At 38.5% G+C, this 25306-nt stretch overlaps 9 protein-coding genes across 9 annotated transcripts; 3 read left to right on the top strand and 6 right to left on the bottom strand.

Moving 5' to 3' along the window:
* Positions 1-1793: 1793 nt before the first annotated feature.
* EAE98_003096 (uncharacterized protein) lies at positions 1794-2784 on the top strand (the record flags this gene model as incomplete). The annotated part of the gene is made up of 3 exons (XM_038950716.1): positions 1794-2073; positions 2224-2478; positions 2585-2784. The coding sequence occupies 3 exons, from the start codon at positions 1794-1796 to the stop codon at positions 2782-2784; spliced, it is 735 nt and encodes a 244-aa protein (XP_038813245.1).
* A 1467-nt stretch (positions 2785-4251) lies between these two features.
* On the bottom strand, positions 4252-5844 carry EAE98_003097 (uncharacterized protein). Its single transcript, XM_038950717.1, has 2 exons — positions 5291-5844; positions 4252-5235 (listed from the first exon to the last, which is right to left on the bottom strand). Exons 1-2 carry the CDS (start codon positions 5568-5570, stop codon positions 4778-4780), a joined length of 738 nt encoding a protein of 245 aa, XP_038813246.1. The 5' UTR covers positions 5571-5844; the 3' UTR covers positions 4252-4777.
* Positions 5845-10381: 4537 nt separating this feature from the next.
* On the bottom strand, positions 10382-11194 carry EAE98_003098 (uncharacterized protein; the record flags this gene model as incomplete). Its single annotated transcript, XM_038950718.1, has 2 exons — positions 10382-10775; positions 10830-11194. 2 exons carry the CDS (start codon positions 11192-11194, stop codon positions 10382-10384), a joined length of 759 nt encoding a protein of 252 aa, XP_038813247.1.
* A 3393-nt stretch (positions 11195-14587) lies between these two features.
* EAE98_003099 (uncharacterized protein) lies at positions 14588-16626 on the top strand. Its single transcript, XM_038950719.1, has 4 exons — positions 14588-15013; positions 15074-15807; positions 15863-16394; positions 16446-16626. Exons 1-4 carry the CDS (start codon positions 14950-14952, stop codon positions 16493-16495), a joined length of 1380 nt encoding a protein of 459 aa, XP_038813248.1. The 5' UTR covers positions 14588-14949; the 3' UTR covers positions 16496-16626.
* Positions 16627-16744: 118 nt separating this feature from the next.
* EAE98_003100 (uncharacterized protein) lies at positions 16745-17215 on the bottom strand (the record flags this gene model as incomplete). Its single annotated transcript, XM_038950720.1, has 1 exon — positions 16745-17215. One exon carries the CDS (start codon positions 17213-17215, stop codon positions 16745-16747), a length of 471 nt encoding a protein of 156 aa, XP_038813249.1.
* Positions 17216-17834: 619 nt separating this feature from the next.
* Positions 17835-18830, bottom strand: EAE98_003101 (uncharacterized protein; the record flags this gene model as incomplete). The annotated part of the gene is made up of 1 exon (XM_038950721.1): positions 17835-18830. The coding sequence occupies one exon, from the start codon at positions 18828-18830 to the stop codon at positions 17835-17837; it is 996 nt and encodes a 331-aa protein (XP_038813250.1).
* Positions 18831-19205: 375 nt separating this feature from the next.
* EAE98_003102 (uncharacterized protein) lies at positions 19206-19719 on the top strand (the record flags this gene model as incomplete). Its single annotated transcript, XM_038950722.1, has 3 exons — positions 19206-19425; positions 19479-19515; positions 19593-19719. The coding sequence occupies 3 exons, from the start codon at positions 19206-19208 to the stop codon at positions 19717-19719; spliced, it is 384 nt and encodes a 127-aa protein (XP_038813251.1).
* A 204-nt stretch (positions 19720-19923) lies between these two features.
* EAE98_003103 (uncharacterized protein) lies at positions 19924-22185 on the bottom strand (the record flags this gene model as incomplete). Its single annotated transcript, XM_038950723.1, has 1 exon — positions 19924-22185. The coding sequence occupies one exon, from the start codon at positions 22183-22185 to the stop codon at positions 19924-19926; it is 2262 nt and encodes a 753-aa protein (XP_038813252.1).
* Positions 22186-23265: 1080 nt separating this feature from the next.
* EAE98_003104 (uncharacterized protein) lies at positions 23266-23889 on the bottom strand (the record flags this gene model as incomplete). The annotated part of the gene is made up of 1 exon (XM_038950724.1): positions 23266-23889. The coding sequence occupies one exon, from the start codon at positions 23887-23889 to the stop codon at positions 23266-23268; it is 624 nt and encodes a 207-aa protein (XP_038813253.1).
* Positions 23890-25306: the final 1417 nt, after the last annotated feature.

The following is a 25306-nucleotide window of genomic DNA, read 5'->3' on the forward strand; positions in this document are numbered from 1 at the left end:
GAGGGGATTAGTTGAGGGGAGATAGTATTGGTATGATTTGTGATTTGTGATTTGTGATGGGAATGGATGGATGGATGGATGGATGGATGGATTGGTGGAATTGTGAGTGAGTGAGTGAGTGAGTGAGTGAGTGAGTGAGTGAGTGAGTGAGTGAGTGAGTGAGTGAGTGAGTAAGTGAATGAGTGAGTGAGTAAGTGAGTGAGTGAATAAGTAAGTAAGTGAGTGAGTGGGTAAGTGAGTTAGTAAATAAATTAGTGAGTGAGTAAGTAAATGAATAAATGAATAAGGGCTCATTCGAATCAATCGGTTTTTGAACATTAGACCAATATATTAGCCTAATATAGTATTTACCGAATGTAATATTAAGTCCAATATATATTAGCTCAAATAAATACATTTACCAAATGCAATAATAGATTTAATAAAATATTGAGTCAAATAATCTTAAAATAACAAATAAAACAAATTTTCTCAACTTTTCTCATATAGTAATCAACAACAATTTTTGAGATTTAATTGGGCTAATATATTTAAGAAAAAGTATTATCTTCTTTATTTTCAATTCAATTTCTTCATTTTCAATTCAACCTTGTATATCCCAATATTATTTCAAATATATTAGCTTCATTTAAATACCAATATTTCCAATCCCTTACTATTTTATTATTATTAGAGATTTCATCAATAAAATAAAAAATCGATCCGAACGGGCCCTAAATAAGTAAATGAGTAAGTGAGTAAGTGAGTGAATGAGTAAGTGAGTGAGTGAGTAAATGAGTGGGTAAGTGAGTAAGTTAGTAGATAGGTATATATTCATAAATTTATTTTCTTGATTTAGCGGGTTAAACAAATGAGCGATAAATAAGTTCATACATCTAGGTATACAAACAGAATGAAATTAGAAGTGTAATGAATTCAAAAGCAGATGGAGGTTTATGATCCCCATGGGAAGGGATGGAGAACGGAGAATATTCTGGCGAGGAGGCGGGGAAGGGATTTGGCGGGTAGGGGGGGGGATGTGTATATGCCCAGGTGGGTGGGTTTGGATCTGTGTTTAGTTGAATTTATATGGATATCTGCCTATGTATGTATATGTAATGAATATCATGGATAGTGTACAGAATTGTCGAATTCGAAGAGATGATATGACCCTACAATTTCTAGATAATCAGCGAGAGAATGTTTGCGGTCTGGGAGATATACTTTATGTTCTGAGTCGGTATGGATAGATACGCAGGTATCTAGGTATGTATATTTTATCGAGTTTCTTACCTAGGGATTACTCCCTTCTAGATGACTTCGCTGCACTTCTCATCACCATTCTAAACCGCTCTATTATTTCTCCTATCACCAGTTACCAAAGTTCAAATTACATCCTCAGACTACCTACTCATACTCCACATAATCTGCTTCTGATCCTAAATAACAGAAAGTAAATGAAACCAATATATGTCACTAGAACTCCCAATCCCATACCATACCATGCCCTACTATCAAATTTGTCTCGGGGTAATGAATGAGAACTTAGAAAATGATGATTCGGATACATGGTGAATCAATATTACTTACTTACCCAGGTAAGTAGGTATTCAAGATGAATAAGATTAGTAGATAGGTGACTGGAGTATCTTTGATAAATTGATATTCATGACTTTAGATTTCTGATTTACTTCTTCGAGTATATAAGTTCACAAATCAATACATGGCATCTATCTAAACAGACCTTTGAATTTCCGTTTTATCAGTATCTCAAAGCAAACACCACTTCCTAAACATCACTCACCACCCCAAAGATGCGTCACCCCATCTCTGTTCTCCTCCCCCTTTACATCTATCCTCTGCCCCTCGCCTGGAACTGGCTCTTAACCACTATCCCCCTCTACCCCTCCATAACCTACACTCTCGTCATCAACCCATCCTCCGGACCCGGCACCTACAATTCTTTCCCCGATCCCAGCTATATCGATGCTATCGCCTCCCTGAATGCATTCGAAAACGTACAGTTATTGGGATATGTAGATACGGCGTATATGCATCGATCTGTTGAGGATGTCGTTGCCGAGGTGGATACTTGTATGTATTTTTCTTCTCTTCTCGTCTCTTCCCCTTTCTGAATTCTAGATCTTGAGTCTCGAGTCTTCCAATTTCTCCATCTCCTCCTCTGTCATTTACAACCACAGAATCAAACATAGACACACAATAACATCTTTTTCTGTCCACTAGACAACCACTGGCAAGCCAACCCCTCAGAAGATATCCACATGCACGGCATCTTCTTCGACGACTGCGTCTCCAACTGGAACGCCAGCACCTCTCAATTCATGAGCACCATTGCTACCTCCGCCCATCAAGCCAATCTCACCGTAACATTCAATCCGGGCGTGATTGCCGATCCTTCATTTTTCGCACTCGCAGACAATATATTAATGATTGAAGAAACATACGATGCTTCGGAAGCCTTACCGAGTATTGAATCTAGTGAGTTTTCATTCTCTTTTACTTTCGATATTTTCCTTCCCGAACTTTAAAGTGGTGAGTTGTTACTCGATCGGTAAGCAATCCACTAACACAATTATAAAATTAGTTCCCCCCAGCCAACGTTCCAAATCTTCAGTTATGTTCCATCATTTTACCGGCTCGGCAAGCGATCAATCGACTCTTGTGAAGGAAATCTTGAAAATGGGGATTAATTCGCTATACATCACCACCAATGATTATATTAGCCAGAGTAATCTCTGGACACAATTCAACGCTGCCATATCCGCAGGTCCAAGTCTTACTTGAGATTTTTGTTTGGGGGGAGGCGGTGAGGTGGGAAAAAATCATAATCATTAATCACTAATGACTGTTAAGAAGAAAAGCATCGTTCGTCAATATGACTCAAATAACTAGTACGGAAATCTGGTATTTCCATCAAGTCATTGATCATCAAATAGATAGGTAGATACCTAGGTAGATAAGTTAGAATTCATCTCCCACGCTAGCTAGTCATTCAAATCTCGATCGCCATATCTATGAATAATATGTTTCACACCATCTCCCCAGACGGGTCGGGTCGTCCACGATTTCAAATCTGACAAATCATGTGATGAATCCAATATGTTTCACCCTCACCACATAATCTACAAACGAATATTAAAATCAGTACCGACTCCAACTCTAACAGTCGGTCAACTAGTGTCTCGTGGGGAAAAGTATCTTTCCCGCTAACCCTTATATTCCCGACGAGAAACGTATATCGTACGCTATTCAAAACCGTTAGGCTACGTGCATCCGGTTAGCACACATATATATATCTAGTACACAAGAGCATCAAGCACCGAGCGCATCGAAGTTTAAATTATTAATGCAAAGGAAAAATCAAACTTTACATTTCAGCCCTTTATCGTAATGGCGTTATGAGAAACATATTGAAATCATATACTATCTCTAGATACCTAGATAATAAATATATGAAAACTTTACATCTAGAATAAAATGTGTGTTTGTGAGACATGATCCCTCCCTGACTTTTATCGATAGTCATGAACTTTGGGGAAAGTATGTCATATGGTTGGATTCAACAAGATTGGAGTATGGAGATTATCTTGTGTACTATTGAGATTTTGAGTCGCGAAGAGTATATGAAATGAGATGTGTATGAAGATATTCGGACTATTGTAGTACTAGATACTGATAGAAGAGAAGAATTAGGGTATCCGAAATTGAAAGTTGTATTTTGTTAAATTTTTGTGTGCTTGAAGGATTAAAGTTCAAGATGAATTTTCGGTATTATGGATATAAAAGCCTTTTCCGAGGAGAGAGGGGGGTATTTGATCTTGAGGAGCGATTAGGTTGGAGATAATGATGATGTGATGGTTTGATAAGGTGATGTGGGATTTTGGGACGGTGTATGTTCTATCCTTTGAAACCAGAAATTTGCGGATGTTTTATTGTATAAGTGCTATATGGGAGATATTTAGCTCCGGCTTTTCTTCTTCTTGGTATATCGAGTGTGTGGATTTGATTCTGTGCATATATGGATGTATATTTGGAGATTGATATTGATACTAAACTTGGTCTATGTGCTTTCTTTTTGTGTGTTTGCACACGGTTTTATTCTGAGAGATTTGTAATAGGACAGGAACTTAGAGGTTCTCGTCTGAAAAGCTGGATATTCGTTGTCAAATTTTGTCGCTGGTGGGAGTTTCAAACTTTTGGTGTTTTGCTATTTTCTTGTGATTCAATTTTGGAGATAGTGGTAGGAATGAATACAGATCAGTTGTAGTGATTGAAACAATAAAAATATAACGGATATAGAAACCTGTAGTTTCCTTCGGGGAAGTTGTTGGAATGTTTGACTTATTTCATTTATTGGAGTCTGTGGAGATACTGATATTGCACTTCGCAATATCAAAGACTTTCATATGACTGAGGATTTGCAGTATAGCTAGAATTTGGAGAGGGAACTCTTTATGGAAAGACTTTAGCCACATTCATGAAATCGAAGAACTGAAAGTGGTTTCAGTGAAAACAATGATACGCGGAAAAGAAGTCGCCATTTTCCGCACTTGATCATGATATTTTCATTTTCCATCACATAGAAATGTATGTGAATTTTCCTAACACCTGCTTCCAAGAATCTACATTCCCACCAAAAAGTAAAAACAAGAATAGAAGGATTTCCACAGGATCCAAATACAACTTTCCGTCAATTCACCAGCTCGACGTTGTCTCCCCTCTCTTCGGTCCCCGACCGCCCCACTGAACCCCATAACCGACCTTCCAAACTAATACTCTAGTTCCCCACTGCACTGTTGACCGCAGCCACGAATTGAGTCCACATCTTACTCTGACTTGTATATTCCACCGTCGTAATATACACCTCCGCAACCCCAGAAGCAACAATCGAGTTAACGGTATTAGTCTGTTGAGATTGAGAACCACTGAAATCGTAAATAATGACCGAACTTTGCTCTTGTTTGGTACTTGCAATTTTTTTCAACGAATTGCCTTTCTTGGAGGAATAGGCGGAGTAGTCATCTTCAATCATAACGACTTTGTCGGCGATGTTGAAGAATTCGGAGTCAGCGATAGTACCGGGGTTCAAGTGGACGGTGAGATTTAGAGCGTGTGCGTTGTCTGCGATGGTGGTCATGTAGCTGGAAGAGTCGGATGTCCATTCGTTGACTGCGTCGTCGAAGAAGATTCCATCGACGGCGATGTTTCCTTTGGTGTAGGTAGACCAGTATTTGTCTATTTTTTATTAACATTTTCTTAGATCGTCTGTTTTTAGGAAGGTTTTACTCACAAGTCTCGACTTCTTGGTCAACGGCAGCAGTACTCTTGGCCATGTATTGGGTATCCACATATCCCAAAAGTTTGACATTGTCATACTTTGTCAAATTGGTGATGCCAGAGATATATTCATCTTCTGGGTAGTCATTGAGAGCTCCTGGTCCAGATTCCGGGTTGACAATGATGGTGAATGCAAGAGAGGGGTAAGCTGCAATGGCATTGGTGGCCCAGGTCCAAGCACCTTGAGTAGGGTAAAGGTAAAGAGGAAGAAGAATAGAAGTTGCGAGAACCATTTTTGCGAGTTTGGAAGGAAGAAGTAAATTTGTAAATGAATGTATGAATGTATGTATCTAAAATCAAAGAGTGTCCAGACTCTGGTAAGGATTGACGAGATCGTAGAGATCGAAAAAAATTGGAAGGATTGAATGTAGAAGTAGAGAGCGACTAGAGAAAGAAAGTAGACTATATCGTCAGAAAATATGATGTGGTACAAACTTCGAGGGAGAGTAGTCTTAATATATATGATGTGAAATGCAATGTAGACACTCGCTGTGGGCCATGTCGATCTCCTTAATTTATGTCACCCGCATTTTTTGGACGCGGGGAGAGTGGGCCAGGGCTGATTTGAGATTGATTGAATTGAACCTCTAGGCAGGCAGCCCCAAGAGAGAAAAAAACCTCCTTACAAACGCGCGGAAACCATTCATTCGTAGGGGATATTGATGTTTAGCCGCCTCCATTAGGGCTCTACTCATATCACATCCTTGGCTGTGGGTCGAAAGGATCCGAGTCTAAGCTTTGAATTCGCCGAGTCAAGAACTTTAAAATTGAGGAACAAATAGAGATCTGATAGGATTTTGAAGTATGAATGTTTCAAGGGGATATTTTCCATATTCCAATGGTTGTGCAGCCCAATTTAGTAAGTCGGATACCCCACTTTCTGGCCACCCCCCTTTTGGGCCACTTTTTACACCAAAAATGGAAATTTTAACTCTCTCATTTATGGATAGAATTTCATGAAAATTTGTATATATATAATTTAGATCGATTTAAGCTTATTCTGAAATTTTCAGATTTTTAGGATTTTTCTGTATTGAGATCTAGAGCTTCAAAATATCGATTTTTAAATTTGTATGGGAATCACATACAAATTTGAAACTTTTATAAAATCTTTAATAACTTTCGAATAAAAATTGCTAAAAATATATTGTAAAATTTCATTATCACTTTATAATATATTTCATATAATAGATTCAGAAAAAATAAAAAAATTTTTATAAATAAATATTTAAAGGGGTACTCTCAAAATGACAGGGATTATTTATATTACTTTAAATTTACTGTATACTATATCTCTATATCTGTTAATTTTTTTGAATTTTTTTTTGAATTTCTATATAGATTCAAGCTCAAATATCTCAGAAATATATATAGTTTTCTTTTAATAATTGTTGTTAAAAAGTTATTAAAGGTTTTATAAAAATTCTAAATTTGTATGTGATTCCTATACAAATTTGAAAATCGATATTTTGAAGCTCTAGCTCTCAATACAGAAAAATCCTAAAAATCTAAAAATTTCAGAATAAGCTTAAATCGATCTAAATTATATATATACAAATTTTCATTGAATTATATTATATATTGATAGAGATATTAATAGGCCTAAAAAGTGATTTTTGGTGTAAAAGGGTGGCCCAAAACCCTGTTGGCCCGAAAGTAGGGTAACCGACTTAATTCAGGAACTCCAATCACATTATGATCTGGCTAAAAGCTTCTTGGCAAACAAAAGTGTCTCTTGTGCTACTGGATAACATCATACGAATGACTAAGAAGTATTAAGCAGATGCCATTAATTGGTTATTGGCAAAGGATTTTGTTCGCGATGAAACAAACCATTCTATGCATGGCGCTTTCTAGATGGGATGATGGAATTTTTTCAACCATCTAGATCGTATAATCCTGTGGTACTACTGGAAGAATAAGTAATTGATGCAGGGGCAATTGGAAAGGAATTCTAATGGTACCTTAAAAGGAAACATACGCTGAACGAAAGTCTGGAAGATTAATTGACATCAGACGAATTTCGGTGACTCCTTTGAAATTCGAAAAATGATGCAATAATTAATTCGAATTTGTGTACAAGCGTAAAATATGTTCATGTCCATATATTGTTCTGCGTAATTTGTGCGACTCGTTGGGAAATAAGAAGAAGATTGGATCTTAATGACCTCTTAGATACTTGAAATTTTCGGGGAGATCAATTCTAGGACTATAGAAGATTCTAGTGATAGAATATGCCCTGAAAAAAGCATATGAAATAAGCACAATAAACACGTGGGGTTGTATTGCAACCCTGTAGCCAATCCTCAGCTTCCTTCTTCCCCATGTAAAGAGCAAGGAGAGGGACTTCGCGGAGCGCCCGTTAGCTTCAGGAGAAATGAACCGGGTTCCGGGAAGCTATTTTTTCGATTAAAGCCGAGCTATAAGAGGACGAGTTAAATTTACATGAGTAAGAACGGCACAGAGTCTGTTGGGGTTGGTGGGCGGACAGGCAAATCCAATATCAGTGGTATAAAACATCAATTCTGCGAGCAGCACCCAAGCCGATTTAAATAACATTTAAAAGAAGGAAATTGCAAATTATGTATAGTACTGAATTATTGTGATTTTAATGTCTCAAGACAATTGCGAAAAATTCCACAAGAAGATAAAAGATACCTCATAATATACACTCGCAGGCAATGGAAGCGGTTAAAAGTTACAGACGTCGCCAAGCTACCGATTCCGATGTCAATCTCTGATACTGATTGGAGAGATAATGAGCCTTATTGAAGATATCCAGGAGGCTTATAAGAATAAGGAATATGTTTGGCAAGCGGTTACCTTACTTCGCGACGGAACGGTCGGTACGCCTGTACAAATCGTGTTTATCAGTAATCATGCCCAATATAAGCATGGTAGATATATTACCGATACCACACCCATAAAATTGGCATGCAAACTATAGACGGATTGATAAAGCAGTCGATGTCGTAAAACAACAACGATGTCAAGATTCATATTCACTGAGAGTAGTCGTTTAAATGTTGACACTTTGATTCGTATGGCATTGAAAGCATTGAGGAGGTTCGGTAGCTGCGAACAGCCCTGGAAATATATATCGGCCGAGGATGAACTACAATGGCTAAAGTCGGCGTTCGCGAGATGTTATACAATGGATAATATGAGCCGTTGAGTTGTCATAATCCGCAAGTACAGATCGACTAGTCATACTTGTATGGAGTACTTGAAAAACAATATTGATGCTAGAGTAGGATAATCGTCGGGCTTAAAGCTTTTCGGTAGCCATAGGACTTGAGATCAATTTTAGACGAAGAGAAGATAGTGATTTCTGATGACGCAGTGTAGATTCCATCTCCCTTAGCAAGGCTTCTCATGGAAACATGGAGGATCATTTTAAAAATGCTAACAGGACCAGCCGACTATGACTATCATCCGCCGGCAGAGTTTCGTATGTCTTCATTTCATAATAATCCATATCAAAACGACTGCTTCCCCAAGTATAGACTGTACAGACCCAGTGACATTGCTTCAGTCTTATGGGGCATGTAAGTTGAGTAACCGTCATTGTAATGATATCGCAGAAGTTGCAGGTAACAGTACTTTCTTAGCTGCCGGCGAATATCCTTTATCAAGATTCCGAGAGCTGAGATTAAAGGGTTTTCGGTCGAGAGAGGCACAAGTAGAAAGGTAGGTGGTAGAGATGAGTGGGCAAGATGTCCAAGTCTTGGCTTGAGGTGTATCTGAAAATAGAAGTAATCTAGTATGACCATATGAGAGATCTTGTAATGCGAGGACGCACGAGATTGAGCACTATTAGCAAGAAATGAACAGAACGGAGTGAAAGGAAAGAGTGAAGCTCAACGCGCGCAGTAAGAATGGTGGATAGAACAACCGAAACAATAACAAACTTGCATATTCTGTGAACAACAAACTCTCGATTGATACGCTCAAACTATCGACAGCAATGAATTGAAAAGTCTTCAATTGACGTGATTTACTCAGATCCCTCAAAGGCTCAACATCTATTGCACAAACATAACTCAATTAGGATATGTCGGTATGTAAATAAAGGCAATTGTGTATAGAAGTGTGAGAATCACTACCAGCCATGAGGTATAACTAGGAATGGGTAATCGTGGGTTGCGACTTTCTGATGTGTTGTAAAGAGGAAGAATAAATGTGAAGTACCACGCGACGCGATCAGACCTGGGTCTAACTATTTTGGGAAAGAGGGGGTAAATAACTACGCTAAGCCCATTTGACCTCATCACCACTGCCGAGCCCCATCTAATTGTATGTTAGAATGCTAGCTATGTCCGTTTCTGTGAGGAATTCCTCTGCAAAAATCAAATCAAAGCAACCTTTAAGTACAAAGAATACTCCATAGCCTTCTGGTTTGTCTTTTGCATTGCGCCAGTGCCTTTCGAGGTAAGCCAAGTCATGTCCTTGGATGAATTGACTTTGACAATTCTTCAGACACTTAGCCTTGAGGAAGAAATAAACAGGCATGATAGTCAACTCCTCACAAGCAGAACAGCGGCGCTGCGAGCAATTTTAATGTGACAGAACTTCCTTCGAAACGATTCATTGCTAACGCGATCGGTGGTTACCACTTTGTATTTAGATTTGCAATATCTCCTCCCATCTGATCCCATATTCACGAACTCCTTGATTTAACACGAAACTGGTGAACTTATAATTACACCTCGCCCGCAAGCTGCCAATGTTGGCTCCAACGTGATTATAACAAAAGAACAGTAAAAACAGTAATTAAAAATTAAGCTGCCTGCAAGCAAAGCAAATTCTCCATCATCTTTTTCATATCTCGTGAGCGAATGTACAAATTTTCAAATGCTCCAATCATCCTGCTGCAATCCGGTTCTAAAGAACGAAAGAATGATGCACCATCTTAAAACGCCATGACCATGCAGAACCCATTGATACCGAGTGAGCGAACCATGAGCGCTGTTCCAGTACCTCGAGGCATCAAGTTAAAATACATTAGGCATTTCAAGAATTGGTTTTCTGTATCGAGCTCGTGTCAGGAAATCCGGAACCCACTCGTGGCTATCGTGCCCGTAGAATTCATGGGTATACGAACTCCTGAATTCGCTTTGAAGAAACACTTCGAGTTCATCTCTGGGTGATTTGGAGAAAATTGTATCCAAGTAGCTGCCAAGCATTGTCCATTATTATATTGTGCGCACGATTGCAAACAATTATTTAGAGTCGGAGTTGTAACGTTGGTCAATTCGATATCTTCTCCTGGTAAAGAAGTTAAGTCGATAGCACAAGCTATACGAAACTCTATACTAGGTACAGGTGTTGTATAGGTAGTATTGTTGACGTTGGGGCATCCAGCCGAGTCTACAAATTCCGTGACTGTTGGAGCACATCCTGAAAGTGTTCCCGTTGATTCGGACTTGGAGGTCTTGCTGGAAACACTTATAATCAGTCTTGTCCCTTTTTATTGTCGCATGCAGAAATACCTCGAGGGATTATTATGCTTCCCAACCCATCCTCCAATACCACCGCCAATACCTCCTCCGATTAAGAAAGACACCACAGCTATAAAAACAATTGGCACCAGCCCGAATTTTTTCTTTTGTTTTGGTGGAGGTAAATAACGCGCAAGATCGTATGCTCTTTTTGGTGGTGGAAATGAGACTTCTTGGAGCGGAATATTATCACATTGTTTACTTAGTGGTGATATTAGATGATTTGATGCTCTTCTCACGGAGTATGAACGAACGAAATATTTATCGGGCGAGGTTAATAGGTATGGAGATTGTTCCTCGGGAACAACTTCTGGCGCCTCACTTGATATATGCAAGGGTCTAATTTGGTACACCATTTTGGCGATTTGATGATGACATTCAAATTGTGTTAACGAAGGACTGAAAGGAATTGCATGGTCGAAAATCAGGAATAAAGGAATAAACATAGATTACTCGGGAATGCTTCACTTGTACTTGTATCCAGTTCTAGCTTCTTTCTAGAACCAATTTTCGAAATAGCAAACTTCCATCTATCGGCTCCGGGGCGCAGTTGCGCAAGAATCAATATATATCCTGCAGATACTCTGCAGCGTGGTTGTTTTTATACGCAACGTGATTGGTGTCAACCGTTTAAAGGTTGCGCCACATTGACAGAATGCAAATCAGGAACCAGATCATTGCAAGGATTCGCTGGAGAAGGTGCCTGTTTAGTAAAAGCTTGCCAAATATGGTAGACGCGAAGCAACCCTACCACATAGAGGGGAAGAATGATCTTCACTTGGAGATCTTTAGCAGCTATGAGCCTCCATAGAATGAAACTATCATTCATGAACCCACGAGGCTAAATGGATGTGTTGGCTTCCACATGGCAAACGCATCTTCTCATCTCTCACGAGAGAAAGTAGAGCCTGAATTGACACCGAGTTCGGTCGTAACGATCGTGAAAGAAACCAAAAAAATCTCTACTGTGTAGTGAGGTCAGGTATAGAAATCATCGAGTATAAAAGATTTCAGAGTGAGCAATCTTCACCGCTTTCTAAGGTTGTATGGGCAGAAAACGTTTGGTTGGCGCCATACCGAGGCCGATAACGCGCATTTGGCATAAACCCCAAGAATAGATTTCTGCCTACACTAAAACCTTATTTAGAATTTAGTAGTGTTCATATAAAGAAAAGAATTCAATTCAATACATAACCTTAAAGAAAACTATAAAAGAAAAAGAAAAGAGATATATATATTAATTAGAATTTAAAGAATCGATTGATATAATTCTTTTTGAATTATCTCAAAAATTGAAATTTATATTTAATTTAAAGAATAAGAGATTGAAGATTGAAATTTAATCTCTTTTTAAATTCAATAAAATATTTCTATATTGAATATGAATTTCAGTTTTTGTAACAATTCAAAAAGAAATATATCAATCGATTCGTTTAATTTTAATTAATACTTGTATCTCTTTTCTTTTTATTTCATAGTTTTTGTTAAAATTATATACTGAATTAAAGATTTATTTTTAATATTGATGATATCATCTAAGGCTCAGTTAATCATCAAGCCTAATATTTGAGACATCAATATAAAACTGATTCATAAATATAATAAAAATAATTAGAATTAAATATAAATCTGAATTTTTGAGACAATTTAAAAAACAATACATCCATCGATTCCTTGAATTCTAATTAATAATTAAATTTATTTTTCTTTTATTTTGTTAATTCCTCTAAAGTTATATACTAGATTGAATACTTTTTCCAATATTATAAAAACTAACTAGAGCTATATTAGTTATACAATTTAAGCAAAATAAACTTAAGCTCAAGCTTGAAATAAAAAATTCTTATTAAACTTATTTCGCTTATTCTAAAGTAATCTATACATTATAAAGAATACTTACTAAGCTTATCTCGCTTATTCTAAAATAATCTATATATTATTAGAAAAACTATTTGAAAATAGATTTTAAATATTAATACACTTCTTTTAAAAAATCTCGAAATGGATTTCAAAAACAAATAAATAAAGTTAACCCTAAAAGCTATTCAACAATATAATCTTTTTCAAAAAAACTCTTTAATAAGATTAGATTTTTTATAATAGAATAAGATTTCTATAAACACATTATACAGATTCTAAAATTTCTTTTTTCATTAAACAGAAATCTATTTTTGGGGTTTATGTCAAATACACGTTATCGGCCTCGGTAACCGATATCCCTACTATGTGTACGGCCCTGCTATGTGCACGCTCTTATTATTTATATAAAATATCATATTAAATTGAATTAGAAATTAAAAAAGCAATGAAATCATTTGAAATTTAAAATTAAGATAAATTGACTAAATTAATATGACATTTTTAAATAAAAAATCTGAAATTCTGAAAATTTATAATAATAATATTAATAAATAAGATATTGAATTTTTATATAAGAAGTTATTTACTTATTAATATATCTTATAATAGAATCGGAAATATAAGTTTTATTTAAGGAAATTATGAATTCTTTTATATTATAATATAAAGTAATTGAAAAAATTAAACTTTTTTCTCAAAATTCTGAAATTATATCAATATTAAAATCTGATAGTTTTTAAAAAGAAAATTTATAAGAATTAATTATTAATAAAATAATGAATTTATAATATTTAATTTTGCTTTTGAATTATATAATAATACTAATCTTTAAAATATAGAGAAATATATTAAAATTTATGATTTATTAATATTTTATTTAATTAAAGATTTAAAAATGAATACTAAGAATTTGATTTGATATAATATTAATTATAACATAAGCTTTTATTAATTATTATTAAAAATTTGATTTTTATAATCTTCAATTATATACATTCCATTTTAATATTAAAAAAAAAGTTATATCAATTTATTTTTGATTTAATAAATATTTTAAATATTTGAATTTTCAGGATTTATTAATATTAAAATGATTTTTGTTTAGATTTTCTTTTTTTAAAAATTGATTTAATAATATTTTAAATTACAAAAACTTTTTTCTTGAAAAAACATATCTTATAATAATAATTTCATTATATATTATAAAATCAAGATTTAAACAATTTTAAAAATAGAATTTTAAAAATAAAAGATTTATTTAAAGAATTTCTTTCAATTAAACTAAAACTTATATATTTTAACTTTCAATATAATTTATTTCAAAAAGATTATAATATTCAAAACTTTAATATTCAATATAAATTTAAATTCGTTTTAAAACTTATTTTTTAATTTCTTTAAGATAATAAAAATAATTAGAAAATCTAATAATCTATATTAAAATCAATTCTTATCACTTTTTTGATTTTTTTGATTTCTTTATAAGAATATCAATATCAAAAAATCTATTAAAATATTTTTTCATTCTATAAATAGACTTTAATATATTCTTTATTAAAAACTTATATATTAAAATCATATATTCCTTTTCTTTTATTATTCAATCGATTTTTGTTTCAATAATTTAAAATTTTGAAGAATCAAAACGAATAATATTATTGAATTTTAGAAATAAATTTTATCTTATTCTAATGATTTTTGAATTTTAAATTGATTTTTATTTTGATTGAAAAAAACGTGCATATAGTAGGGGCGTGCACGTAGCAGGGATATCGGTTAGCCGAAAGAGCGCTAACTCTATTATTTCTCGTCGTGTCCTCATTGTTTGATCAGACACATACTTTTGACCATCAGATTTTCTGTTATTGATGAAAGAGCTTCTTTTTTTTGACCACAAAATGTGAACGCAAGAAGTCGATCCACCTCCAAAAAGAGCACTCGGCGTTCAACCTCACTATCGCACATTGCAGAGCAACCGTCCGAATTCTCCGTTGTAGAACACTTGGCCCGTAACATTATTCAGCGTAGGTATAAATTGACTGCCAAATTTTTTCCTTTCAGAAAATACGCAAAAGACTTGAGATTGTACAAATTCAGATGAATGTCAGCTTTTCGGCCTATTTGCTGCATAAGCAGCTCGGGATTCCGAGCTAATTGGGAAATGGGACCACTGCATGCATTTCATCCATACTCTCCTTTTTCACATCATTCGGCCTTTCACAGGTAGTAACTCAACCTCCGCCGTGAACAGATGGAACTAGATACTATGGAAGGAAAGCCAGGCTGCCTGTCTTGTGGAGCCAAGTTCAACCACCGTAAGTCACGAGAATTTCCCATTCCGTTTGCGTTGACGTTGAAATCTTACAACGTCGCAGAATCATCGCTTAGTCGCCATTTGAAAAATCAATGTAACAAAAATCAATCACGACGGCGTAAGGCTTGTCTTCAATGTGTCATACATAAAACAAGGTGTAGTTTAAAACGGCCTACTTGCTCACGATGTCATGTGCGCGATGTTGCCTGCGAATACGCTATTCCTGAAAACCCGAACACTCCTACGAATTTGAGACACGACCTTTCAGAAATTGAGAAGGATCCGACAAGCACCACGCCTCCAGATGTTTCACCTACATTTCGACCACAATTTTTACAGTCAACGTTTGACCCTAATCTGTTCGACACCTTTTTCTCGGATGTAGGAACCTGGTCATCAATGTCACAATTAGATCTTGATTTATATCCGCAACATATGGATCACTCAGGGCTGTCATCTTTTGGTCGTGAGGGTGAAGGTAATTCTGAGCTTGGTCGATTCAACGACGTCCCGTCTATTGAGCTGCAACCTTCCCAAGAATCAAACTCGGTTGCTTTAGCAAATCACAGCATGGAACTAATATTCCGTGTCTTTCGTACTTGGCCTCAGATGCTAGCTGAGGGATTTCAACTGCCTCCAATATTCCACTCCACACATTTTGCTCAGCATGATGTTCTGCCCCGGCCACTGGCCACTTGCACAACATTAGTCAAAATGTGGCATGGACAAAGCGTAGGAGCTGAAGAGATTGTGAGGAAGACAATAATTTCAGAGTTAAATTTTATTGTCGATCAAGTAAGTCTCGATGCACATCTTTCCACGGGACCGTCTAATTGGTCGCCTAAAATAGCCAGAAGAACTTGACGAAACGATGCTCATAGCAGTTCTACAAGCTGTAGTGATTTATTCCATTATCCTCCTCTCCCCATCAAGAGCCCCACAAAATTCCCCTGATGATAATGAAATCGTCTTTCAAAAAGTCGAGTCACTTGTGTGGCACGTCGTGCGTGATGGTCTTTTTCTCAAAGAAGAGAGAGCACAGACACGGCCATGTTGGCAAGCTTGGATACATGTTGCATCCAAACGTAGAGCAGTGCTCACTTTATATCTCCTTCACTGGGCATATTCTGTGTTGCACAAAGTTCAATGTTTCGACTGTAAAGACCTTGGGTTTATGCCCGCACCGGCCCCAAAGGTACTTTGGCAAGCAAGCACTGAACAAGAGTGGAACACAAAATACATACATTGGCTTTCGAGATGGAGTGGTCGAGTTTACCTTCAAGCCGAGATTGGAGATATTCTACCCGGTACTACTTTAAACAATAGAGCAGAGAAATGGTTTGGGGAGGTTGACGAGTTTGGGTTTATTATGGCTTCAATTGGTAAGTTCTCACTTTAATGGTTTGAAATTTACTATACTAACAGTTTTGCAGTTAACGCTACGGAATTTGACCCACCATCACTTAAAATATTAATTCAGTAATCGTATAAATACTTGGGACAATAAATCATCATTGCATTATTCTATAGAGGAAAATCTAACACGCACATGAAATTTTCAGACATTTGATTTCAGGACCTCGTTACTGAATCCAATTTCCTAATATGTCCACCATTCAATTGTTAGAACCAACTACTGACTCCTCGATCTTCGTTCTATGCCAGCCAAGTTCAAAGTAAAGTGGAATTTTCTTAGGCGAATAACCACTCCGCTCATAGACTAGAATTTCTTTCACGCCTTTAGGGTGTCTACCCACCCCTCCAAATCCATGTTGAATATAGAGACATCACCCCTCGGAACACCCATCATGGTAGTCAATCGATAATCAATCAACCACTTCACAGTTCCCCCTTCGGTCACCTTCACAAGTTTATCGAGATATCTGGCCTCGGCAAAGAACGACTTGTCGTCGGCGAAGTGGCTTGCTGAGACATATGTGGTAGCTTCAGCAGTGTCATTTCCAGTGAGTCGAATGTTTTGTGTGCCCAAGCTATGGAAAGTGCTGACATGCCCAATAGTCTTCTGTAACTGCTGGATGACAGTGTCGATGCCGTTCATGAGACCAAGAGAACCTGTATAGTCCGCTGCACAGTCTTTTGTGAATGAATTGCGAAGCCCCTCAAAGGTGTTCATGTCAAAAGAAATTGCAACATTTGCAATTGCATTTCTGATCAGTTCGTGATGAGATGTAATAGACTCCATTGCTATGGTTCTGTTGCTTGATGGAAGGATTTCTGTGTAGAATGTGTTGGCTTTTATGATATGTTGTGAACTGGAGCTTGAGGTGATGTAGAGGAGAGTATTGGTATTTGTCTGATTGCAATTCAAAATTAAGTCAATGCCAGGAAATCTTGCTTTATATATATCTGCTGATGAGCGTTCAGTTTCTTGATTATAATATACAGTCATCAATTCTGACGTATTGATTATCAATGCTTGCAAGCAATTGAACTAAACAATACCATCTCCAGAATGATAGATCAGCAATCCGAGATCCGGAGCTCTTTGTTTTACAAAGATTCCAGAATTCAATAATATCCTGACAGATTAAAATTCTTTACCTCCAGATCGGCGGAACAGTTAAGAGAAGGAATCAAGGAAAGTGTGGAAATTTATATCTGAACCAGCATGCATATTTGGAGGTAAAGACTTCGTTATTCATCCACGGCAAAAGGTTTATGAAATATATTTCATTATTTTTCATTCTCTAATGATGATGTACACTGCTCATATCTCACAAATTACATCATTGAAACCCATTCCATCCATTGCAAAATTGAGCCAAGTATCTTGATCATATGCAGAAGGATTCGTTTGAAAGTTAGAGATCTACGATCTTGGAGCCTGGTATAGTGAGAACAAACTCCTTCCCGAACACTTCAACAGGTGTCTGAAAGCCTGGTATAGCCTGATGATCCATCACTCGCTTGGCAGCTTGCACTGATGCCATTGAAGTGAAGGTATAGCCATTCATTGTGTGAAGAGCGGCTCTCCGGATAACCCCGTGTTCAGATGTGACACTGACTGCTGCATGATATGGTGTAGTCTTCCTCTCCGCGGCCGTTGGACCTTCCGGCAGCAAAGCAAGATCTCCAGTTGGAAAGTTCGCATCAGAGATATTCACATATGTTGCGATGTTGAGCACATTTGTAGATTTCTGTATGGTGAGGAGATCGGGCAATGTCACTGGAAAGGACGTAACATATCCATTGCCATCATCAAAATCGAATTCGGCCGTGTTGCTTACATCCTGTCCAACCAATGACCCGTCAACAAGCTGAAGACACTGGCTTGTTATACTCTCTGCCGCACTTTTCGCTGACCCGCGTGATATTGACCCAGCGACGCGCAAGGCAATTTCAATTTTGATCGGGGTTTTGACTTTCTCCTTCTCGACAACATGACTAGCAAGACAGCCCAACATCACGACGCTCCCTCCACATCCGGGCATAAGCATAACGTTGGCATCTCTTGCCTCTTTGTCAAGCTCCTGCGCATATTGATAACTGTCTAATTCTGCTGCGATATCAAGGTAATGCACTTTATTCCGAATGCATGCTTCGATAAGCGGCTTCGATGTGTGCACAAAAGGACCGGCACAATTGAGAAGAACGGAAGCTTCTTTTAATACCGAATCGGTTAAAGCAACTTGGTTGATATCAAAAACCGAATAAGAGACGTCGAGTAGGGATGCTAGGCTCTTAAGTTTATGCTCTGTCCTGCCAGCAATTGAGAAGTCGAGGTTGAGACTCTTTGCATACTCGCTAGCCAATTGGCCAGAGTAACCTGTTGCGCCATATATGATGAATGATGCCATGCTTTTTATTTTCTTCTTCTTCTTCTTCTTATTAAAGAGCTGTGGTGAAACTTTGATAGATATGGTCTTATGGTGATATATTTCAATCATTTTATACAACTTACACATCCACTTTTTAAACACCACTAAGTTGAAACATCACACTTACCAAGCTTCGGGCTTTACGTTCGCACTGAACGTAAAGTTACGAGGTAGAAAGCGCGATGTGCAGGAATGACGTTTGGTGTGACCAATATACTCGGAGCTCCGGGCTGCTTGATCAAAGGGTTCGCCAAGGAACCCCTCACATCCATAATGCAACGCAGATATATAAGTCACCACTATCTACCCTAATTTACTAAGATTAATCATTCACGAACTTATTATTCCGCAAAGATGACAATCAACCACATCTTCTTCAACGCTTCCGCAGCCAAATTCCAAGCGCTGCGATCATTCTATGAGGTAGTGTTAAAACCCATAGGCTACACTGAGATGATCTGCGCAGACAACGATGCTCTGATCGGCTACGGTAGTGATTATCCTTATTTTTGGCTGAAAAAGTTGTCCGAAGGTCAATCGCCGATGCCAACGCATGTTGCGTTTGATGCCCCGAGTAAGAATACCAAGTATGGAAATAATTGCAGCTAGCTGATGAATCACGAATAGATCAAGAGGCGGTAGATCAATTCTACGAAATTGCATTGTAAGTTGGATATACAGATAACTCATCAATATTCCTTGAATATCTTCTCCTTCTGTGGATAACTGACCATGTTTTAGACAAAATGGCGCACGTGATAACGGACCGCCGGGCATTCGAAAGGAGATGAGTCGGCAGCCGTACTATGCGGCTTTCGTCTCGGATATAGATGGGAACAATGTGGAAGCAGTCTGTGTTTTGAAGTAGTGGTGCTTAGGAGTTACATACTCGATGGCTTTCATCCATTATCTCGTTGGAAATTCAATGCTAAAGCACCTTATTCTTCTTTTCATCATGAGCGTTATGTATACGAGGAAATGAAGCTCCGTATTGGCAGATGTTAAGTTTGTAGCCATACTTTTGGACTACACCAAATTACAAATGATTTGGCCGTCGATCTCTTTGATGCCATTAATGAAGTTCTATCTCTTCAATTGGTACCATCCCGCTTCCCACTAAGTCTGCTGTCTCTCCATTCATTAACCCATAAACAAAGCACTCCCCTATCAGTTTCCAACCTGTCCCATCCCTTCTCAAAACTAGAGGAACACTACATCCAGGTAGAACCACAATTGAATCACCTATCATAGCAGCTGCGACCGTAAGGCCAACCCTACCATTTTGAGTTCCAACTAATCTCCGCCACGCAAGGACATTGGCAGCCCACGTTGAAGAATCTCGCAAGTCATCATTACTTGTGCTTCTTTCCTCATCCCTAAATACCTTTCGTTCCTTGATGGTTTTTGCATCGGCTAGAAGATCTTTGAGACGTGTTCCACAAATGGCCAGTTCCTTATTGCGTTGCGCGAAGCCATGCAGACTGAAATCGAGACCTGAACCGCCGCCTTCTGTTGTACCGAATACGGACCACAATTTTGGTAAACGAAGGACCGCCCATGAAGGAGGAGGTTTCTCGCCGTTAGGCGTGGTATCCGCCACAATAGTTCTCCAGAATGCTTCTTTAAGGCCATTAATGGTGCCATATGCATTTTCGATGGAGATTGCACTGATGTGGTTTTTCGGGAATGCTTCATCGTTCTCGTGAGCGTTAAATGCTGAAAGAGTAGCTATGGAGTCGATGAAAACGGCATGAAGTGAAATAATGTTACCACGAAGAAATACTGGAGGTGAAGGGTGTGTGAAGCCACGATCTGCTTTGTAAATGCCAGGGAGAAATATGACCGGTGCGGCTGTGCATGACCAACAAACTACCCAAGAGGGTAACTTATGTATACAAGGTGTTGCAACCTCCACGAAACGACCTCCTATCATTTTACGCATCCAACGAGGATCACTTGCAAGTATTGATGATAGCATGATTTTATCAACAGGAGAATGAACCAATCTGAGAATGTCCAAACCGTGTTCATTGTTCGAGATTATTTCACGTGTGAAATTGGTAAATATCTCGGGGAGTTCGATTCGGTAATTGGGCGACACGTTCGTCAATCCTTTCACGCAAGGTATAGCAAGAATTCCATAGACCTTGTCCCGTGCATCGGTAGCTTGCGCTTGTCTTGCCAATTCAAGAGCCGGCAGAGCGGTACTAACACCCCCCTGATTCCACTCACGCATGTTTTGAATACGGATGAGATGTTTCCACTGTTGTCCAGGAGTTCCCTCGCGATCTTCTATTCGTCGATCTATCGTAGCTACGGTTGTATGCCGATCAGTATCATTTGTATGTGTCGTGATATACCGCAAAACAGTATCTTCTTGCCTTTCTATCATCTGACAAGCTTTCCATATATCGCGCAGACACATAGAATGATCTCCCCAGATAACAGGTGCATCCATTTTAGCCATGGCCAACTCTTGCAAAATCCAAAGACGATGCCAATATTGGCATACAAAAAATGAACGGAGGGATTCATACGCAAAGTCATGCCATGGCAAAGTGTAAGGGGCTGACTCCACTGCATTGGCGGTATTATGATGCAAGTTTCCATATTTGACTGCGAATTCTCTCAGCTTTCCATCCGACCCTATCTCATGGGCGAGCCATTGTAATGCAGTATATGCCATGGTCGTACTTGAAGTCCTTGAACCAAGAGAGACTACCACTTGCCATGCCATAGCATAAATATCTCGCATGAGCTTCACTTGCTGCTCGCGTTCATCTAGATCATCTTGATTGATACATAACGCATCAATCCACAAGTTAATACGCCTTCTAACCCAATTCGACTTTCGCAATTCGATCATCGCAGTATGAAGATTCTGGGTGACTTGCATCTCAATCCCATTGACTAATATTGTCTTTTTGTCTGCGGGAGATCCCCAGACATACGATAGTGCGACATATCTATTTGTGAGATGGGATGAACTTTCACTAGGCGCAATAGCTTCGTCGGATCTGCTTTGAGTCGCTTTTAAGGACTTGACATATGCTTTCAAAGGGCGGTCAAAAAGTCCCCTTCTAGGTTTGAACAACGTCGTATAATCGTATGGCTTTTGATGAAGACCTCTCCACTCCCGCTCGGATGCCTTTTCACTGTCGACAAATTCATGAGATACACCTAATTCTTCGAGTTTAACCGGACGCATTTGGCATGATATCATATCAAAATCGTCAGGATCTGAACGGGAACTTGGCTCGAGACATAAAACCCGAATTTCATCGGCACCCAGAGGTCGGTAAAGCAAAGGACTCCAGGTTGGAGAGTCTGTCATGGCGATTTGAGGATCGACCAGTTCACCTATGAAAGGATGATACTTTGATAAGATGGATCAAAGAAGCACAGCAAGTACAACGCGTTTCGCGATGATTCCTTTCTCGTCACATTTTAATGATTGCTTCCACCCCCACTTACGAAGATGAGGATGCGGTAATTGATATCAGCATTGCTTATTGGGCCACCTTCAGGCATAGAACAGATCATTCCATCATATGAGCTTTTGCGTTTTCAAAATATATTGAAAGATGGATTACCCTCGTCTTTGAATCATTGTCGTGGGACAGAACATTTTCTGCAAAGCACTCACGTGCTAGTCATTATTCTATAATTAGGGCACATAATTCACCCCTGTGCTACTTCAAACTTGATTGGGACTAGCGCATTAGTAATCATCATCCTATCTTTTGATCTCGTCTCATCCCTCGTTTTTATTCTTTTCAATGTTTACAACCAACATTGATCACAGGCCAATCAAGAATCGTTGCAACAAATATGACTTATCGTTATGGATGACCTCGGGATGCTTACAGGTAAGTAATTAAGTGGCTGTAATAAGTCTTCTTTGATATTTTGTAATTCCATGTGTATTTGTTGGATGAAGCTCTAATCTTGAGACTTCATTGGCTTTCAGATAGTTACACCTTGATCCTTGTGTAGTTACATCGCTCTTGCCCCCATGGCTTACATTTGCTTCAATTTCTTATTTTTGTCTCGCGTTGTCCGTGTTGGATATGGCTTCAGATCCTGTGCCTCACAGATACATATTGCGGTGAAGTTTCCAACATTCACAGTCTACAATTATCACATCACTTGGAAACGAAGTTGGAGACATAGATATGGAATCGAAAAAAGTAACTTCGATTCTAGAATGTATAGTCATGAAACCCAAAGTTAAACACGCTATGCACCACCATTATGCTCCTATAATGCGCCAATTGTATTTCGAAAATGCAGTCCATCAAATTCAATAATCCACGTAGTCAATTTGTCCCCAAATCCACAACATATTATTCTATCCCACCACGAGAATCAATCATTCTTTCTGGTCTGCAATCTCCTTCATAATCCTTCACATTTAAATCAAAAGACGGGCGAAAGCAAGTGCGATAACGGCGATAGCACCCTTGGAGAATTGCTTGACGGTTGGACCAGCGTTGGCAGTGGTGGAAGGAGTAGCAGCGGAAGAGGAAGCCGATGCTGAAGTCTTGCTGGTTGTCGAAGGCTTTTCGGTGCCAGAGGCAGAGGTCGAGGTTGAGTTGGCGGCGGCTGTTGCGGTAGCTTGACCAGAAGTTGCGGTAGTGGTAGCAGCACCGGAGCTTGTAGTAACGGTGATGGGGACAAGAGTGGCAATTTGAGCTGATGTTCCAGTAGAGCTTGGGGTGATGGTACCGCTGCCAGGAACCTCATGTCCTGAAGCGTCATCCAAGGTGCAGCCGTAATCAACATCTGGTGTAATACCATCACTTGAACCGAAGCATTGTTCGAAAGCTTGTTGATCAGCACTGCTAGTAACATTGCAGTAACTATAACAGCCCTCCAAGATAACGTTGACGGGGGCACTACCGCAGCATTTTGTCATGGCGCTCACGGCAGCAGAGTTGGAGGTGATGTTACCTGCAGTGCAAGCATTGACATAATCGTCGCTGCCAGCGAGAACGAGAACGGGGAAGAGTGTGATGGAGGGATCAATGCAACTCATCTTGGCGGTTGATAATTGAAGAGTTGAAGTTATTCGAAGGTTTTATGGATGTGGTGTATGGAGTCGTGTGTTTGTAAGGTTGATGGGTTGAGTTTGTAAAAAATTGAAAGCTTGTTGACCTTAAATGGAGAAGGATTTGAAAAGCAATGAGATAACCGAAGCAGGCGCAGTAGCTGAGTTGCTAGTGCCGTTTTTTGAATAATCTTAAATGGAAGAAAAAAAGCAGATGATATTTTCCGTTTGCTTAAAGGAAATTGGCAAAAAAGTGAATGTTGATGAGAGAAAGTCTTTGTGAGGCGGAAATTGAAAGGATTCTGAAGACTCTTTATTCACTTTATGACCAGCGTTACATTTTAAAATCCTGAAGGCTTATTTGAGAGGATTCTATAAATACCGGATAGTCAGACGCAATTACCGGGGCAGAGAAATTTGTGTAATACAACAGTTGGAATAAGCAATGAAGGCTGTGCCGGGTACCTGCAGCAATCACAAGCCACGGAACAACATATTATTTGTTTCCAGTGAATTGGCGGCCAATGACATTTCTTGAAAGAGGCCTGTGTTAATGAGAAATTTCTCAACAAATACAGCTGTAGCTAGGTACATTGCATTGATGTGGTTGTATCTCACAGGCGCAGTAATTTCAAGCCAGCTCAAAAATAGTTTCCTGGTCTCACAAACCAACAGCTCCCAACACGAGCAACTTCCATTTTCTGTCTTCTGCTTCTTTTCCTGAATCGTCTTTGGGACGAGTAGGATCAGTTTGTCTCCTCTCTTGAATCGTAATAGATGAATGATTTCTCCACATTGTTGCTATGGGCCACTTATCAGTAGACCTCTTGATTGACTACTCAGCTAGTGTGGTAAGCACATCATCATATAATCACTCCTATAATCCTACAAAAACTTTCATATACATTATGAGCAGGAGCTCGGGGCCAATTAGTGATTGTCGTATTTCAGATTCCACATTATTCACAATTTGAACACAGAATTAGGCGTCCACTTTTTTGATCGTAAAGTTTCAGCCAATTACAGTTACCATTTGTGGCTAATCATTCTCCCTATTGATAGGCCGCTGCTGATCAGGCCAGTGCTTAAAACTATGACAGGAACCGTGGGTGCGGGGGAGTTCTCAAACATACAGGGTAATATAACCATAAGCACTACTGAGTTGTCATGGGCTAGTCATCATCGTCTTCCCTGTGTTCTTATTTGTGCCTATAAGCATTTTTCACCCCCTGTGGAAATCGCCATAGATCTGTTTATTGGTCACTTTACGTACAGCCTCAATCAAGATTAGCACGTTATTTCCCTTGTCTCCCACATTCTTCCTTCAACATCCTTCTGTAACCTCATCTCTAGTTGAGGCTTACGTACTCATATGAAAAGCATCTATTATTGATAATTTTCTACC

Source organism: Botrytis deweyae (assembly GCF_014898535.1).
Source record: "Botrytis deweyae strain B1 chromosome Unknown BDEW_005, whole genome shotgun sequence".
In the NCBI taxonomy this organism is placed as follows: Eukaryota; Fungi; Ascomycota; class Leotiomycetes; order Helotiales; family Sclerotiniaceae; genus Botrytis; species Botrytis deweyae.

Excerpts from the sequence above, each read along its gene's own strand:
- EAE98_003097 (XM_038950717.1), bottom strand. The coding sequence starts at position 5,570 with ATGGTTCTCGCAACTTCTATTCTTCTTCCTCTTTACCTTTACCCTACT. Across the intron at positions 5,236-5,290 it reads TGACCAAGAAGTCGAGACTT|ACAAATACTGGTCTACCTAC; the intron begins GTGAGTAAAACC and ends AATAAAAAATAG.
- EAE98_003099 (XM_038950719.1), top strand. The coding sequence starts at position 14,950 with ATGGAACTAGATACTATGGAAGGAAAGCCAGGCTGCCTGTCTTGTGGA. Across the intron at positions 15,014-15,073 it reads TGGAGCCAAGTTCAACCACC|AATCATCGCTTAGTCGCCAT; the intron begins GTAAGTCACGAG and ends ACAACGTCGCAG. Across the intron at positions 15,808-15,862 it reads TAAATTTTATTGTCGATCAA|CCAGAAGAACTTGACGAAAC; the intron begins GTAAGTCTCGAT and ends CGCCTAAAATAG.